Raw genomic sequence first — 16776 nt, forward strand, 5'->3', positions numbered from 1 at the left:
ATGAGCTCTTATTTTGTCAACTCACTCTTCTCCAAATACAAAACCGGGGACTCCTTGCGTCCCAATTACTATGACTGTGGGTTCGCTCAGGATCTTGGGGGCAGACCCACGGTGGTGTACGGACCCAGCACGGGGGGCACCTTCCAGCATCCGACCCAAATCCAGGAGTTTTACCACGGAGCATCCTCACTCTCCAGCTCCCCTTACCAACAGAATCCCTGCGCCGTGGCGTGCCATGGGGACCCCAGCAACTTCTATGGCTACGACCCCTTGCAAAGGCAGAGCCTCTTCAGCGCCCAGGAGTCGGACTTGGTGCAGTACACGGACTGCAAGCTTGCTGCCAGCGGCCTTGGAGAGGAGGCGGAGAGCTCGGAGCAGAGCCCTTCTCCGACCCAGCTTTTCCCCTGGATGCGACCGCAAGGTGAGGCGAGATGGAAAGGACAGCGAGGAGGCATTTCCTGAGCCCATAAAGTAGCCCTCTTGCTTTCTTTCTGCCCCTCTTGCTTGCTTTCTTTCTTTCGCTCCCTTTTTCTTCCCCAGTGACTGTATTTTACTGCTTTATGGGGGTAAACTTTTGCACTTGTAAATTGCTTTATAGTTTAATTACCCTGAAGGAGACCTTTTCTTCTGGGGGCTGAGCGAGCCGGGCTTTCTGTGGAAGGAAGCGTCCTTAAAGTTTATGGCACTTTTATAGCCTTAAAAAGCCCCTTCATTTTTGTTTTGCGTTTGATTTGGGATTTCGGTGGTGCTGCTTGCTCTCCCCCGGCTGCAGCTCTTTATTTTCTTTCTTTCTTTTTTTTTTTTTTTTTTTTTTTTGTGCGGGATCCCAAAGAGCCGGGGTCTGTTGTTGTTGTTGTTGTGGTTCGGGTAATAATAAGTGTGCAAGTGCAGGCTTTAGCTGGGCTGCTCGGAGCGGGCTGGTGGGTGACCCCCCCCCCCCCCCCTCCCCTGCCACCATCACCCCTTTCCTTTATAACCATCTTCCCTTTTATAATATTCTACAGGAGCCTTTCCCTCTCCCTGTTCGCTTCCTGCCTTTGCTCCTGCGAGTCCTTTCTTCCTCCCCCTCCCGTGCCTGTGTGTGTGTGTGAGTGTGTGTGAGTGTGTGTGAGCGGGTGTGAGCCTGTGTGTGCCTATTCCCGAGCCTGGTTTATGTATCTTTCAACCTCCTTCTCTTCTTCCCCTCTTCCACCCAACCTTTGCAATTCCCCAGCAGCCGCTGGACGGAGGAGGGGGAGGCAAACCTACAGCCGCTACCAGACGCTGGAACTGGAGAAGGAATTTCTATTTAATCCCTACCTGACCCGCAAACGGAGGATCGAGGTCTCGCATGCCCTGGGATTGACAGAAAGGCAGGTCAAAATCTGGTTCCAGAACAGGAGGATGAAATGGAAAAAGGAAAACAACAAAGACAAGTTTCCCAGCAGCAAATGCGAGCAGGAAGAACTGGAAAAACAGAAAATGGAAAGAGCCCAGGAGGTGGACGAGGAAGGGGAAGCACAGAAGGCGGACAAGAAATAAAAGGATTTTTAAGGACTGAAAGGCAAGCGCTGCTGGGGTGGAAGAGCCCCTGAGCCCCGCATTAATGGCAGTTAATGTAAGGGAGGGGTGGGAAAAAAACCAACAATGCATAGAAAAGAGAAAGGAAAAAAAAAAAAAACCTTTTATTGCTGTAAAACAATATAGCTGTAAGCACCACTTTCCTGATTATCCTTTGATACAATGAACAGTATGCAAAAGTGATCGGGAGGTCTCTCCTGCCTTTTGCCAGTTATTAACTAGTGGTAGTGTAACGCAATAGCTTATGTAAAACATGACTGTGAAATTTTCTCTCTCTCTCTGTCTTTCTCTCTGTCTCTCTCTTCTTTCCTGGGGGGTGGGTTGGTTAACATAGCTTTCAATGCTATAGGAGTTACGTGAAATTACATTTGTGCACTTTTTTTTTTTATTTTCCACCTTTTTTGTTGTGGTTTATCTGTATGTACTGGAGGTAGCTATTGAAACAAACATCCCAACAACATGAAACTGCCTATTTATGCTATAGTTATCTCTCTCTTTCTCTCTCTTTTTCTCTCTTTACTTTCCTTACCTCTGTTCTTTTATTTGGTTAGGGATTTTCTTTTTTTTTTTTTTTGTTTACAATTTTTAAATGTCTCTTCCAAAAAAAGGGAAAAAAAAGAAAAAAAAGACAAGAAAAAAAGCGTTTTTCTCTCCTTTAGTTAGCATGCGCACAGTGAAGCAAGTTGTAAAGTGATCTTTAGGTTAACTGTGAAAAAGAATGTATACTGTATACGTGAATTACTTTATTGGGGGAACTAATGATATATTTTGTTGTTCTTTCATCACTTTGTTCTATTGTCTAAACCTGGAAGCGGCGGAAGAAAGTTACAATAAAGTTTACAAGCGAGAATTCCGTGACATCATTCTTTTACCCTGCTCCATTTCCTCCAGGACCACTTTGATAGAAAGGAAATAAAAGTCAATTGTGTCGGAGCTGCAGCCCTGGCCATCAAAGACTTCTTTGCCTGGAGAGATGCTGGCGGGCTGGATCGCTGCTGGGACGGGCGGAGGCCGGGGCTGGGGCCGGGGAGCTGCTGCCTGGGAGCCGTGGGGAAGGGGAGGGGGACGGGGCAACTGCGATGGCTTCTGCTCTTGTTGTTGTTTCTAACAGTTCCTGGGTGGTGACAGGTTGGGAGGCTGTGTGGAAATCCTTCCTGAAGGTAACGTGTGTTGTTTTGTTTTGTTTTTCCCTTTCTCTTTCCTCCTTTCTCCCTCTCTCCTCGCCCACCCCACTGTCCCCGCAAGATGAAGCCCAGCTCTGGGTCCCCCTCTCCTTTCCTCCCACTCATCTCGCTGCAAAAAACAAATTGTCAGTCGCGCAGCTGAGCTGCTTTCTGCTCCTTCGCCTATCAAGCTGCCCTGCCATGGCAATAGAGGAGTGCAGGGATGCACACCCATCCCCTTGCAACATAACCTTGGGAAAGGAGAAACAGCACAAACCCTAGATGCACATCCACCATTGTCTGGGCTGCTTTTCCTGCCTGTAAGACTTTCTTTCTTTCTAAACATACACACACACACCCCCACCCCTTAAAAAAAATTGAGGCAGATCACATTTTGGAAGGTCTCTCTGCTTCTCCAGCAGAAAGCAAATCAGCCAGCTGGTAAGGTTTTACTTCTAACTGTAATTGAGTCCTGCAGAACCGCTGACACGCTAAACAAGGGATCTGTACACTCTTTATTTTTCGCAACAAGAAAAGCAAATGCCAGCTCAATACGAAGCTCAAAGCCTGTGGCACTGGAATAAATTAGATATAGAGCTGAATGGCATTTGGGAAAAAAGAACCCTGAAACTATTAGGTATCAATGAGACATTTGTCTTTTTTGGGGGGGGGGGGGGTGGCCGGGGAGGGGGAGAGGGTCAAGGGGGGAGGGGAGGGAATTATGTACAGTCTTGTGAAAAAGTACCTCGGAGCCGAGGAAATGGTGCGAAGGAGGGAATTTTAGACGGGATCAATAAAGGGATAAATAGAGCTCCCTTCCTTTTCCTCCAGCAGAGAGAGACCGAGAGGGAGCCGCTGGTTTATCAGCAACGTGCTTTTACCCCCCCCCCCCCCCCCCCTTTTCTCTTTCTCCCTCGGTCTGAGCTGAAAACTGATTACAGGTTGCTTATCGACTCCAGCACAATTTCACCCCTTCCAGCATAGATCTTGGAGGGTTTTATATCGCATCAATTATTTATCATATTTTATAAATCCAGCAGCACTACAATTTTTTGCCCCCGAGGAGGGAGCGGGCGGCGATTGGCGCCGCCGGAGCCACGTGCCCGCGCGTCACATGGGCCGGGAGGAAAAAGGGCTCCTTTTTGGTGTAAATCTGGACTCTAATTCCGTAATATATCACGGTACCTCGTAAAACCGACACTAAAACGTCCCGACCTACAAATCACCCGGCCAAATTATGAGTTCATTGTATTATGCGAATGCTTTATTTTCTAAATATCAAGCCGCAAGTTCGGTTTTCCCATCCGGAGTCTTTCCCGAGCAAACTTCTTGCGCTTTCGCCTCCAACACCCAGCGAGCGGGGTATGGGGCCGGATCCACGCCTCCCTTCGCCGCCTCCATGCCCGGGCTCTACTCCAGTGGCAGCGCCGTGCACCCCCAGCCCCCCAGCATGTATTCCTCCGGTTACGGCCTGGAGCCCGGCTCCTTCAACATGCACTGTTCCCCTTTTGAGCAAAACCTCTCCATGATGTGCCCGGGAGATGCCTCCAAGCAGAATTGCAGCAAAACGGACCAGAGGGACTCAGATTTGCAAAGCGACAGTAACTTCCGTATCTACCCCTGGATGAGGAGCACAGGTAAGCCCCAGCCTCCCTAAAGAAAGGAGCCCAGGGTGTGTGGGGGGGGTGAGGGGAGTGTAAATTATTTGATGGCGTGCGCGGGGGGTGGCGGAGGGGGAGGGGAGGGGGGAATTGTCCCCAACTCCTTTCATGACGTTTCACCGAAAACGCATCTTCAAAAGAGAGAGGGAGAGAGCGAACACCACCACCACCCCCCGCCATAAAGCCATCCTTTTAGCTTTAAATATTTATTGGTGTTGCTGGGGCTGTGTATGTGCCATGCAAAAGGCAGTTTGTCTTAGAGGGGACAGACGGAGCTGCAGAAATAATGGCCAGCCCCTTCTTCTCCTATATTTACAGGATGGAGATCGTGCTACCCCCATGTAGATATAGATATAGATTCTGAAAGAAACTATTTATGGGAGGTGCTTGCAAGCTTGGTTTGTTTTCTGTTAGATTGCAAAACCTTCATTTGCCAGCCCCTCTCCACAATGTCCCAGACACTGCAATTAAGCGTAGCGTGTTGCCATCAGAAACAGCAACATATCATTCTCGGTGCAATTAAAAGCCCCGCTCGCAAAACGGTGACGCTCCGGCCGGAATCCGGATGGATGGATGGATGGATGGATGTAGGGGGAGGACGTTTATCTGTGTCACCTCCCGAAAAACAGCACCGCGGAGGGGTGCGGTGTGCTCCGCACGTTGGGGAAGGCTCTTTGGGGACCGTGGGGTGCTCAGCGTGGCCCTGCTGGGGGGGCTGGGGGTTCCCGGGACGCTGCCGCGGCGCAGGGCTGCGCAGCTCCGCGGAAGGCCGCGCAGTGCTCCGCGCGAGCGGAGCGGGGTGGGGGACACCCCACGCCGGGACACGCTGTCCCCGCACATGGGTCTCAAACCCAAACCCCGCTGAACGCCGGGCGGCCGCGCTGCCTGCAGTCACCAAGGCGCTCCGTCTGAGGGTATTAATGTCAATTAACATTTAATAAATATGCATTTCCCTCGCGCGGGAGCGGTCCCGGGGCGTCCCGGCTCCCCCCGGGCTCCGCTGCACGGAGCGCACCGGGGCCGGGCTGGACGCTCCGGGCTGGGCTCCCCCCGCTCGGAGCAGCCCGGCCGGTGTCCGTGTGCACGCGTGGTGGTGTTTACACTCGTGTAATCCTGAGAAGGGGGGAGAAAGGCGCTGCTGTCCCGGCCTGGAGCAGAGGGGAAGGCGTGAGCTCGTTTTCCAGCCGCCCCGGCTTCTCCTCCGCCGTGCCAGATTGCAATTTGAGAGCATCCCTCCGAGCGAGCCTCCCTCCGCGGCCAAATATTGGGAAAGGGTCTTGTCAGTAAACCTCGGGGGCGAGCGGCGTGCGGGCCAGCCTCCCTGCGAAGCAGAGGAAAAAGAAAACAGCGACGCAGCCAATGTATAGCGGCTTATAAAGGCAGGAGTTACCCTCACACTTATTCGGTGGTCAGTTCTTTCCATTACCTGCTCCATAATTCATTCACTTTTACAGTTGATTTATCAAAGACCAAATATTTCTGGTCGTAAACACTTCACCTCTGCTTTTATCTGACTTTAGGTTTAAGAAACCCCCCCACTCACCCCCCTTTTAACCTGTGACGCTGTGAGGATCAACATTAGAGAGGGTTTGGAAGCAGGGCAAATGCGCGGGGTCCTGCGCTCAAAACCCCCTGGATGCTCTGGGATCTGCTGAGCCTAAAACCAGAGAAACTCGACCTCGGTCGTAAAAGCGGGGTCCCCCCCTCTCCCCCCCCCCCCCCCCCCCCCCCCCCCCCCCCCCCCGTGCCTCATGCCCACTGTGCGATCGCGCTTGTGGAATTTCATCAGCGAGCAGAGATAGAGTTGTCATCCCTATTCAGCAGCAGTTTATGGCTCTCCCCTCAGCGGATTTTACAACCCACATTCCACGACCTGCACATTTTTACTTTACAGCTAGCCTGGCTATTTTGCTTTTTTTCTCCTTTTAATGACTGGATCTTTTCTTCTTTTAAAAAGCAAGAGGGGTGGGGGAAAAAAAGGGAAGAAGAAGAAGAATGTGTGGAGGAGAGGCCGAGGGCTGCTGTTCGCCATCCCCCCTGGATGGGAAAGAATACATTATACTATAGATATACATAGCATTTACATAGAAAATAGAGTCAGGATCACAAACACCATATTGTAGAATTATTTCCAATCAGACTCCAGGAAATGTCGGGTGGAGGGGAGAATTAGGAGCTGGGCCCTTTCCAAACCCCGCTCGCAGGCGGCTGGAGGGGGGGGGGAGCCTGGGGTAAGTGTTGGGGCGCTTCTCATCTGTGCACACCCCTGCAAGAGCAGCCCGGGGGTAGCAGCCCCCCTGTCAGCCCCAAAAGTCACCGCTGTGCCCGAAACATCCCCTGAAATAATTAAGACCATCACACACCTTCCAAGCAGGCGCCCTGATGACAGCTTTAAGAGAGGACAAATAGTCGGATTTGTGTAGGTAGCAGACGCCTCTCTCTCTCTGCTCGACTGTATTTCTGTATTTATTCCCCAGCCGTCGGAAATTTCTGGTGTCTAAATGAAAATTAAAGCAGGAGCTCAGAGTCTGAGCGGTGCTACGAGGGCAGGAAACTTTCTGAAGTTTGTTGTTCACCCGGAGATATGCACAGGCACACAAGAAAAAAAGCATTGCACGCTTTTCCTAGATGAAGGGAAGTTAAAGCTGGGGTGGTTTGGGGGCTGAGAACAGGGAGGGTGAGGTGGGGAAAGCCTCGAGCAGAAGGAGTTGATCTTGCAAATAAAAAGAAGGGCTGTCCCAGGTTGTACAGTTCCTCCGAGGATTTTGTCCCTCCGTGGGACTGCAGTGGATGGGTGCTTGCTAGGCTGCACCCAAAGACAAAAGCGAGGGAGCAAACCAAACCAGCAGCCCCCTAAACATCTCCCCCAAACTCCCAGCTCATCTAAATCTGCATTTATTTCCCAGGCACCGACAGAAAACGCGGCCGCCAGACCTACACCAGGTACCAGACCCTGGAGCTGGAGAAGGAGTTCCACTACAACCGCTACCTGACGAGGAGGAGACGCATCGAGATCGCCCACGCCCTGTGTCTCACGGAGAGACAGATCAAAATCTGGTTCCAGAACAGGCGCATGAAGTGGAAAAAAGAAAATAAAACTGCCTGCTCCGGCTCCAACAGCCAGGAAAAACCAGACGCGGAGGACGACGAGGAGGAATGAAAGAAGGAAGACCTGGATGCAGGAAACGTGGAAACCCACGCGAGAAGAAAAGGGGGGAAAACACACAGAAAAAGACTATATATTAAAATAGATAAATGATAAGTGCATAAATAATTAAAAACCCTAGGAATGATACATTGTGTTTCCTGACACTGAAAAAAATACTACCTATATTAAAGTCCTTTTTTTTTTTTTGTACAATAGAATGACTATCTACCTATTAAATGTGGCTTTAGAGTCAGAATAGACACATTTTTCTATGTGAGTCTTCCTATAGTACAAGTAATTTGTAAATCTCCGTTTGTACTTCGCTGTGTACTTTTTGGTATGAAGTAACGTGGTCGTGTTTAGCACCTTTAATTTAGAAAATGTGACCTGGAAGTCTGAATGCAAATTATACTTAACGTATATAGTCCTGTACATAATATGAATGATTATTACGCCTTCTCCCTGTAACCTCTGTGGTTCTTTTCTCCTTGCTATGCTCTTTTGTCTGTGTATATTTTTACCTGGATTTCTTCCTTGTTCAAGTCTCTACGAAAAAAAGAAGAGGAATTAATATTGTGCTACGTAAAATGTTGTATATCAAAGTAGCAAATTATTTAATGGCGACGCGTTGCTTTTTTTTTTTTCTTCCCCTTGTCTGTGATTATTATTCTTCGAAATAAAAAGGAAATCTCCAATAATCTACCATCGCGTTGGGTTCCTTCCCCTTTTCTTATTAAAAATAACGCACGGGCTTTTGGAATTGTTTTTTCCCATGTAAGATAAATGTACTAAAAGATCCTTTTAGATTAATACATGCCCCGATCTATCATCCTAAACTTCTCTCTTTTTTTAGGACAGCCACTCCCTTCAAAATTGTAGTACCTTTTCAATAGATTTGGCGAATATACTGAGAAATAATTGATATTCGGGGCTCTCGAAACGCGGGCTGGTCTCCTTTCTCTCTCTCCCTTTTTTACGCTGGGGCTATTACTGAAGAAGGTAAGAGCATAAAGGAGGAATGTAAAGAAGTCAGAATCAGCCCAAATAGTCTTTCCGCCCCTTGTTTTAATTCTCTTCTTCTTGTAGCTAATTTGCAGAAAACCGATCTATTTTGCCGTGCCTTTAGTTTTTTTTTTTTTTTTTTAGATTCTCCCTCCGCCCTTCAATTACTTTACTGCGGACTGGAACTCTTTCATTAGCACCAAATAATGTTTAGCATCAAAGCACGCATAAAATAAATTAAAGCAATTAAACGCAGGAAAAATCAACAATGCAAAACAAAAGGCGAGTAAATTTAAGCACTTGCGCGGGGGAGCATCCTCCGCCGCCCTCTCCCCCTCCCGCCCTGCCTGTTTATTTACATTGCCAGGCTGCGCAGTAAAGACGCGGATTCCTCCCGCGGAGGCTCCACGTAATTTACTCCACAAATGCGTTGCGCAAGATGCACAGGGAAAGGGGGAAAAAAAAAAAAAAGAAAAAAAAAAGCAGCCAGCTTTGGAAGGACTTGGCGATGGCAGCTTTCCACCTTCTCCCCTTCCTTCCCGCTCTGTCTCTCTGCTTTTTCACCACCCACCACCACAGATGACTTCACGTCCTAAGTGAAAGCGCGCAGGGCATCCTTTAGCAGGTTTTAGCGAAAATAAGATGCCACGTCAAGCATTTGCGCGCCCACGTCTATAATACAGATTCGCGGTATATGCTGCATATCCTAATTATGGGAAGCCCATTATGAAAGGCAGCGGCTATCACGGCTTTTGCACACTGAAATTCCCACTTGAAGGGAAGGGAAAAGAGAGGGAAATCTTCCTTTTTCCTCGGTGAAATCCCTTGGCGCAATCTCTTTTCAGGAGCGCTCTGTTCATAGCGGGGATGGGGAGGGGAGAAGAAAAAAAAAAAAAAAAAGCTGCGGTTCCAGAAATTTCCCCCCCCCCGCTCCCAGTCCGCAGTGGCCCGGCTGGCTGCCCCCCTGGCACGGACCTCTGCGGTCGGGGGGCAAGCAGGAATTGAGGAGAATTCCATCAAAAAAGGCAAAGCAAGTCACACCGAAGCTTTAATATGTTAAAGCCAGGGCAGCGGTTTACCGGCAGGGTGACCCACCTTGCCGGAGCATCCATCCCCCCCCCCCCCCCCCGCTATAGCGGGGCCCGCGGGGGGACCCGGACGGGGTCCCGGCGGCTCCTTGGGGGTGTTTGGCCGTGGGGAGCCCGGCAGGCATGAACCCCGCCCGGCTCGGCTCTGCCCCGGGCATGGGCACCCCGGCCACGCTTTTATTGCCTTTATTTTCCTCTTTTTTTCTTCCTCCCCCCCCCCCCCCCCCCCAATCTGCTAATTGCCCCTTTCAGCAGAAAGGATCCCAATTGCGTAAAAAAAAAGACATTAAAAATCCCACCCGAACCCCACTGTTTTACTGTGCCTTTCCCCATTTAAAAGCCACCCCAACCCCAAGCTCTTTATTCTGGGGGGCTATTATTGTTCATAGCCTAACGTGTGAGGCGTTATTCGATTATTTCTCTCCGACACCCCCCAGCCCCCCCATGGAACCAAGGAGGGGGGGAAAAAAAATCCCTGAACCCCCTTTCATATTCTTTTATTTTTGTTTAAAAAAAAGATGGCGGCTAAGAAAAAGACTGCTGTTAAACCGGTCATGAAGAAATGCAATAAATTCCTTGTTGTTTTATGAAAATTTACAACTTTGTGATAGAACTTTATGAGTGGCTGGGTTCTGGGATTGGCCAGAGCCGGTCATGTGGACTGCTAACCGTGAACATGAACTTTTTATTATTTCCCATGTGGTTATATTGCACCATTCTTCTGTCCGCTGCACCTTGGGTCGGATCAGTGTCCTCTATAGGGCTCTCGCCTCTTTACATTTTTTTACTTTTGTGTATAAGCTCGATAGGGCTAAAACAGGGGAGAGGGGAGGGGGGGACGCCTATACACACATTCACACGCACACATAGACACCCACCTCCGCACACACACATAGGAAAAGAGTTATATGATTTTTTTTATTATTAATTTTTTTTTTTTTAAATTCCTCTGTTAATTTGCCTGCTGATTTGGAATCTCAGTAGTAATGGAGGGGCAGAGGAGATTCTGGACCGAGTGGAGGCTATCATTTTTCAAAGAGGGAAGTTACTCCATTTTCTATGCAAATGACAGAAATGCAAGAAGCTCTCACAAGTCAGAGAGGCAATCGACGGCTATCAGGTTGGGACAATATTTGTCAGCTAACAGATAAGCAAACGCTGTCTCTCTCTCCCTATATATTTTACTTATACCACAGAAATGGACGTCAAAAGGTAAGGGAATAATATCTGTTTCTCTTCATTTAATTTTTTCTTTGAGAAAATGCATTTGTCAAGCTGCCTTTTCTATTCCATTCCCCATCTCCCTCTCCCCTCTACCCGGGAGGGGGGGAATAGAAAGAAAAGGGTGGGGTGATGAAGAAGGGAGGCACTGGAAGGAATCAGGGGTGGTGGAAATCTGTTTAAGCGACAATTTCCCCGAAAAAGTGTAGCGTAAAAGTGAGGAAAAGAGAGAAAGGGAGAGAGAAAGAAGAACGGGGAAAAAGTAAAGAAACTGAGAGAAGGAAAGAAAGAAATAGAGAAATAAAATAGAAAAATATAAGAAAGAAAGAGAGTGAGAAAGAGAGTGAGAAAGAAACAGGGGAAGGAAATAAGAAAGGAAATAAGAAAGTGAAAGAAAAATAAAATAACGGAATAAGAAGGAAAAATAAAGCCTGTAAGGTCACCTGGAGATAGTAGACTTGGAATGAAGGATTTTGCAGTAGCTCGGTGACGGAGGCTTTTAGATACTGCCTTTTAAAAAATACCAAACCCTTTGTGGGTAGTTGTCGTGTTTTATTTTTTCCCCCCTCGCAGAATCTCTTGCCAGTTTGCCTGTCTTCAGGCGAGCCCAGTAATTTGGCGAAGTTTGTGTGGAAGCCAGTTGGGTTTTGCGTTGCTCTCCAGGGTCATTATTATGTGGGTGGTTTCTTCGGCGAGGGCAGTTCGCGGCAGTCCTCGGAAATAAGGTTCTGGAAATTAGCTAAAAAAAGGGGGGGGGGGGGACGGGACAAAAAAGAAAAGAGAAAAAAAAAGATAATAAGAATGAAGCCAACCCAGAGCGCAGCGCTCTCATTGTTGGTTCCCCCCCCCCCGCCTCCGTGAAACTCCCAAATGAAGCTGACGTTGCGATGCAATAAACCTCCTTGTATTTAATTGCGTTCTGCAGTGTTAACGGGGTTTTACGGCTTTCCCGGCCGGAATACCGGCTTGGGTTTCAGCCCCACGGTGTGTCGGTGTTTTTCCACACCAGGTTATGTGCAAATCTCCCTCTCCTCTCCCCGTCTGATACCCTAACGCTTGCCTTCGGGTTTAGGAAAATATTTATCCGGAGATGCCCGTCATTTTAAATGTGGGGTTTTTTTTTCAAGATTTCAAGGGGGGGGTGTTTTTGAAATATAGTACTAATTGCTACTGTTACGAGGTGATTATTAAATAAGATAATGTAAGAGCCTGTGCATGTGAAGCGAGATTGAGTAAGAAGAGATTCATTACTTAAGCATAAACCATTTTATGACGTGACGATTTATCTCACCTAAACTGACTGTGTCGGAATATTGTGTGGACAAGAGTAAATGCTCGCAAGCCGTGGAAATAATAAACAGAAAGTCATTTTTAAAAGCTGTGTCTTCCCGAACCTGTTAGATTTTTCATAAATCACAGGGAAAAAAATTAATGCTGGTTCAAACGCCTGTTCTCCCTTTTCCCTAAGTCTCTCCGCGCTCGTTTTGGTTTTTTTTTCCCCTCTTCGTAAGAAAAAAAATTATAAAAAATTATTTTAATTTAGAAACCTTGCTCCGAAACGCTTTTATGCCGATTCTTCCACATCCTGCGTGGGTAACCACTTGTGGAAACCACGCACCTTGGTGCGGGCAGGTCTTTTTAACCATTTCATCCCGGTCCGGCGTGGGGTGACCGAGAAACCTCCGTGCACCCCCGGGGTGTGTGTGTGTGTATGGGGGGGGGGGGGGGCGGTGTGTCTGCGCTGCTCCCGGCTGGGCTCCCCTCCTGCCATCCTCCTCTGCTTGTTTATTTAAGAAAATAAAATAAAACGGCATAAAGCGAGGGCAGCCCCCCGCCGCGCCGTCCCCCCGGTGCCGCCGCCGCCGCGCTGCGGGGCTCGCCCATTCCCCGCCGTCTGCTGCCATCTACCGTCGGCGGCGGCGGCCGGCGGCTCCCGGGGGGCTCCCCGCAGCCGGTGCCCCGGCCGGGGAGGGGGGGTCTGGGGTGGGGGGAAGCCTGCCCCGGCTGCCCACCCCTCTCCCCGGCCGGGGGGCGATGCCAGGGACCGCAGCCCCCCCGCCGGCAGAGCCCCGGCTCCGCTCTCGGCTGCGCTTCACCCTTCAGGCCTGGTGCCCCGCTGTGAATTGCAAACGGTAGATGTGCTGTATGTATAGCTCTAAAGTGTCTGGATATCTATATATATAGGATGCACTCGCACATATATGTGCACTCACATGTGAGCTATGGACACCCCGTATGCGCGTGTTGATCTATGCATCCCCCCAGCCTACGCTGATACGCGTGTAGAGCTGTTCCGTGCTACGTGTGTACGAATCTATACATGCATACACATATAAAGACTCACATCTATCTCTTTGCACACACACGGAAGATGAAAGGTAGCTGGTTGGTTGCTGAGCGCGAACACAAGCGGGGATGTTGTAAAATGCGATGCGATAATGACGTACGAGGCGAAGGGGATTTCAGCTAATCATACAAGGCAGAGGCGCTTTTATTTATTTATTGCTTCGAGTGGTCATTTCGGTGGGGTCTGGAAAAGATATGTCAAGTCGTGTACACAGAATTGAGGTGGTTGCTGGGGAAGGAGCAGGGAGTAAAGGCAGACGACGAATCACTTTTAAGTTACTGTAGGCTTTGAAGGGACAATGCGTGTCTGTTATTTTAAAAGGTTTCTCTCTCTCCCTCCCTCCCTCTCGCTTTCTCCCTCTCGTTTTCTCCTTCTACCACACAGTTTCCTGGCAACTGTTTACGTCTAGACTAGGGACATTTTCTCGAAGAAAGTGAGATGCCCAGGGACTAGATTAAAAAAAAAAAAGGGGGGGGGGGGGAGAGAAAAAAAAGTTTCTCTCTTTTGACCAGCAACAGCCACGATTAACTTGTTCCATGCTGTAATTCCTGACACCCTCCAGCATTCGCTTTCTGCATTACATGATCCGTCTCGCCTTTTCCTCTCCTTCTCCCTGCTTTCCCAATATTATTTGACCAGCAGCCCCTTTTTCCCTTTCCCAGGGCTTGCTTTCGCAGAAATACTTCGGTCTGGATGCATTTTGAGTCCCCCGATGTCCCTCTCTCCCTCTGCCCTCCCCTCCTCCCCGTTCCCCCCCCTTTTTTTTTTGTTAATAATTAGCTGCACTCTTTAATGGAACAATGGTAGATTATTATTGCTTCTTTTCAAAGATCCCATTAACAAGGTTATTATGCACTGCACGGGAAGTCAGGTAAATTAAACTTAAATTGCTGGAAATTAAGTTTCAGGCGGTTATGCGCGGGGAGAGCGGGTATTTTTTTACACCTTCAGGGGTCATTGTTTTAAATACTCCAACCTTGGAGCTCTACATGGCTCTGCCGGTTTTTTTTTCCGACGTGATTTTGGGTGTGCATGAGCATTACAGGGGAGGCTTCTCTGCTGCCAATGGCTTTCTATGTCTGACTCCAGGAACAAGGGTTTTTTTCAAGTGTTTTCGTGGTGTTGGCTTGACTTTATGGCTGCAATAAGTCCCTCGGTAGGGAAACCCCCGCTGTGTTCTCACTTCAGAAGGATCGGGAATTCCAGCTCCACATGAAAAAAAAGAGAGTTTCATTTTTTATTGGAACCAACTGCACTGAACTTTCTACCAAGTTCTTAGCCGGTTTAGCTTTCACACAAGCAATGCTCTGTTCTGCTTGCGTTTCGAAATATTTGGGTGTTGTTTTAATCCCCTCAGCTATCTGCCCGGCTCTGCTTGGTGGGGTTGGCGTTTGCTGGCCAGAAAAGCTAAAGCGACAAAAAGTGGGACCTTCCTGGGCAGAGAGCTGGGATTGTACGTACTGTAAATACTTCTCTTTATCTGTATTTATACCCTGCCAGCTGAGTGATGTCTGTCAGGAGGGGAAAGCCGGCTTCCCAGCGCAGTGAAATGTGTTATACCACCTTCTGGTGTCTCTCGCAACTTCCCCGCTTTATTGCTCCTTAGCAAACCCTGCGCCTGTTTTTGAGGAGATGAGGCCAAAGACGGAACAAAGATGTGCCCATCGGTGCCCTCAAAGACGAGTCTAACTTAAGGGCTACTGTATAAGCTCGCTTCTGCAACCGTTATTGCTCTGGGTCTGGGTCCCTCCCGGCTGGGCTGGCGCTAGAGGCGTCCAAAGAAAATATATTCGCAAAATCCGTCTCAGATTTACCGTCGGACTTTAGCGGGGAAGGCAGGAGAGCGCCTGTTAAACAGCTACACGAATAACCCAACAGTTTAGGTTTTTTAAATTTAATTTTACGTATTTTTTTTAAAGCTATTGAACTGGGAATAGAAACCGTCTCGGTGCTGAACACTCAGTTCTCTGAGATTTAGTGCGGTTTAAGACCTCTGCTTGTATTTACATGTATTATAGGTGGCAAATCAATTAGACCGCGGGCCTGACCCTCCGGAAGATGAAAACTATGACAGGCGATGGGCTTTTTTTCACGTTGGGAACCAAGTTTTTTTCTTTTCTTTTCCTCCCCCAAATAACCATCTATAGGGTCATCCTTCTTCTAAGAGGCAAGACGTATTATGTTTTATCTATAGCGCGTCTAAGATGTCAGCAATAAGCAATTAGCAAGCGGCCAGCTTCAATTAGTGCATTTTAATTTTCTTTTAAAATGTCGCCTGTCAAACTACGTAAAAAGCCTGTTTTAGCCCCAAAGGTACTAGGATGAGCCGTATTTTAATACGGTAAATCTTGGGGGGAGGGGGATTTTTTCCCCAACTATTTCGAGGGATTTATTTGCCGAGCAATCACGAGAAGTGAGAGAAAATATTAGAGCAAACATTTTCAGCAGATGTACTCACGCATTGAATTATCAGGACATCCCATTTCTTAGCCCAAAATTTGCATGCGGAGTTGATCATGCCAGATAATCGCTGGCTTTGCAGAGCTACAAATATTGCGTAACTCTCTAATCAAATGTATGAGCTGTTCGGCTCCTGCAAAGCAGTTAACTTCAGGCTCTCATCTTTTTTTTCTTTTTTTTTTTTTTCTTCTCTAGTCATCGTTCCCTTTCAATCTCACTTTTTTTTTCTTGCATACCAATAAAGCAGATCTACGTAAGTTTGGGTCCATTCCATACACAAAGGGAAACTCTGCAAGAACAAATATAAGAGATATCAGTCAGAGAGGGGGTGGAGGATGAAAACTACTTCCTTTGCATGTTATTTCCTTGAATTATAAGGATTACGTTTCAGTCGAAATGTTCATTGCAGCCGTGGCATGAAACAATCTTGGCTTTGCTGCTGTAAACATGATGTTTAAAATAAATTAGCTCGTAATAAGATACCAGTTTCGTAGAGAGTTAAAGCTCCGTCAAAGAGAGCCGCATTGGCAGCTCTACAGACACCATGTAATATAGGTAATTCTAGATTTGTAGCACACACATTCACAGATTCAAGTACAGGGGAGTGTGTATTATAAGGCGTGTCATTTCATTGCATATAAGACCCGACAGACAGATGGCTACAAATTCGGACAGGAAACAAATCCTTGATAAAACGCGAATGATCGGGGGACAGTCCTGGTTTAATTTAGGGTTGGGTTTTGGTTTTTTTTTCCCCCTGTGAGGTGGCTCTGATTTTCCCATTTGAAAAAAGGGAAGGCGGCGGTCAGAGATCCAACTCTACCTTGAGCAAACAGGGATCTGAAGGGGGGATGCACCAGGTAGAACAGAGCATGTCTCTGGCAAACGGGAAAGAAGCAAATCCCAGAGCGAAGTGCAGCTTTTAGGGTGACCGGCAATTGCTTGAGACTTTCGGAATTATCCCTTCCAGCCTTTTAACTTTGCAAAAAGAGGTATTTTGCAGTGGGGACGGGCTCATAGAGGGGATGCAAACCCGCGGGGTCTCTGCGCACCTCCAAGGCAGCAGCCCCATCGCACCGCCAGCTTTCCTCTCGTTAAAAAAAAAAACATCTCGATCGGTAACAAT

The 16776-nt window shown here is 48.2% G+C and overlaps 2 protein-coding genes across 3 annotated transcripts; both read left to right on the forward strand.

Moving 5' to 3' along the window:
* Window positions 1-1782, forward strand: HOXB8 (homeobox B8). 2 transcript variants are annotated; one of them, XM_050911682.1, is made up of 2 exons: window positions 1-421; window positions 1214-1782. In XM_050911682.1, the coding sequence occupies exons 1-2, from the start codon at window positions 1-3 to the stop codon at window positions 1519-1521; spliced, it is 729 nt and encodes a 242-aa protein (XP_050767639.1). In that variant the 3' UTR covers window positions 1522-1782. The 2 variants fall into 2 exon arrangements, with proteins under 2 accessions (XP_050767639.1, XP_050767640.1); XM_050911683.1 differs by having other exon boundaries at window positions 1217-1782.
* Window positions 1783-3722: 1940 nt separating this feature from the next.
* HOXB7 (homeobox B7) lies at window positions 3723-8234 on the forward strand. The gene is made up of 2 exons (XM_050911846.1): window positions 3723-4360; window positions 7291-8234. Exons 1-2 carry the CDS (start codon window positions 3961-3963, stop codon window positions 7542-7544), a joined length of 654 nt encoding a protein of 217 aa, XP_050767803.1. The 5' UTR covers window positions 3723-3960; the 3' UTR covers window positions 7545-8234.
* Window positions 8235-16776: the final 8542 nt, after the last annotated feature.

Source organism: Gymnogyps californianus, chromosome 28 (assembly GCF_018139145.2).
Source record: "Gymnogyps californianus isolate 813 chromosome 28, ASM1813914v2, whole genome shotgun sequence".
NCBI classification, from domain to species: Eukaryota; Metazoa; Chordata; class Aves; order Accipitriformes; family Cathartidae; genus Gymnogyps; species Gymnogyps californianus.

Coding starts and splice junctions, on each gene's coding strand:
- HOXB8 (XM_050911682.1), top strand. CDS start 1: ATGAGCTCTTATTTTGTCAACTCACTCTTCTCCAAATACAAAACCGGG. Junction 422..1,213: donor CCCCTGGATGCGACCGCAAG/GTGAGGCGAGAT, acceptor GCAATTCCCCAG/CAGCCGCTGGACGGAGGAGG.
- HOXB7 (XM_050911846.1), top strand. CDS start 3,961: ATGAGTTCATTGTATTATGCGAATGCTTTATTTTCTAAATATCAAGCC. Junction 4,361..7,290: donor CCCCTGGATGAGGAGCACAG/GTAAGCCCCAGC, acceptor TTTATTTCCCAG/GCACCGACAGAAAACGCGGC.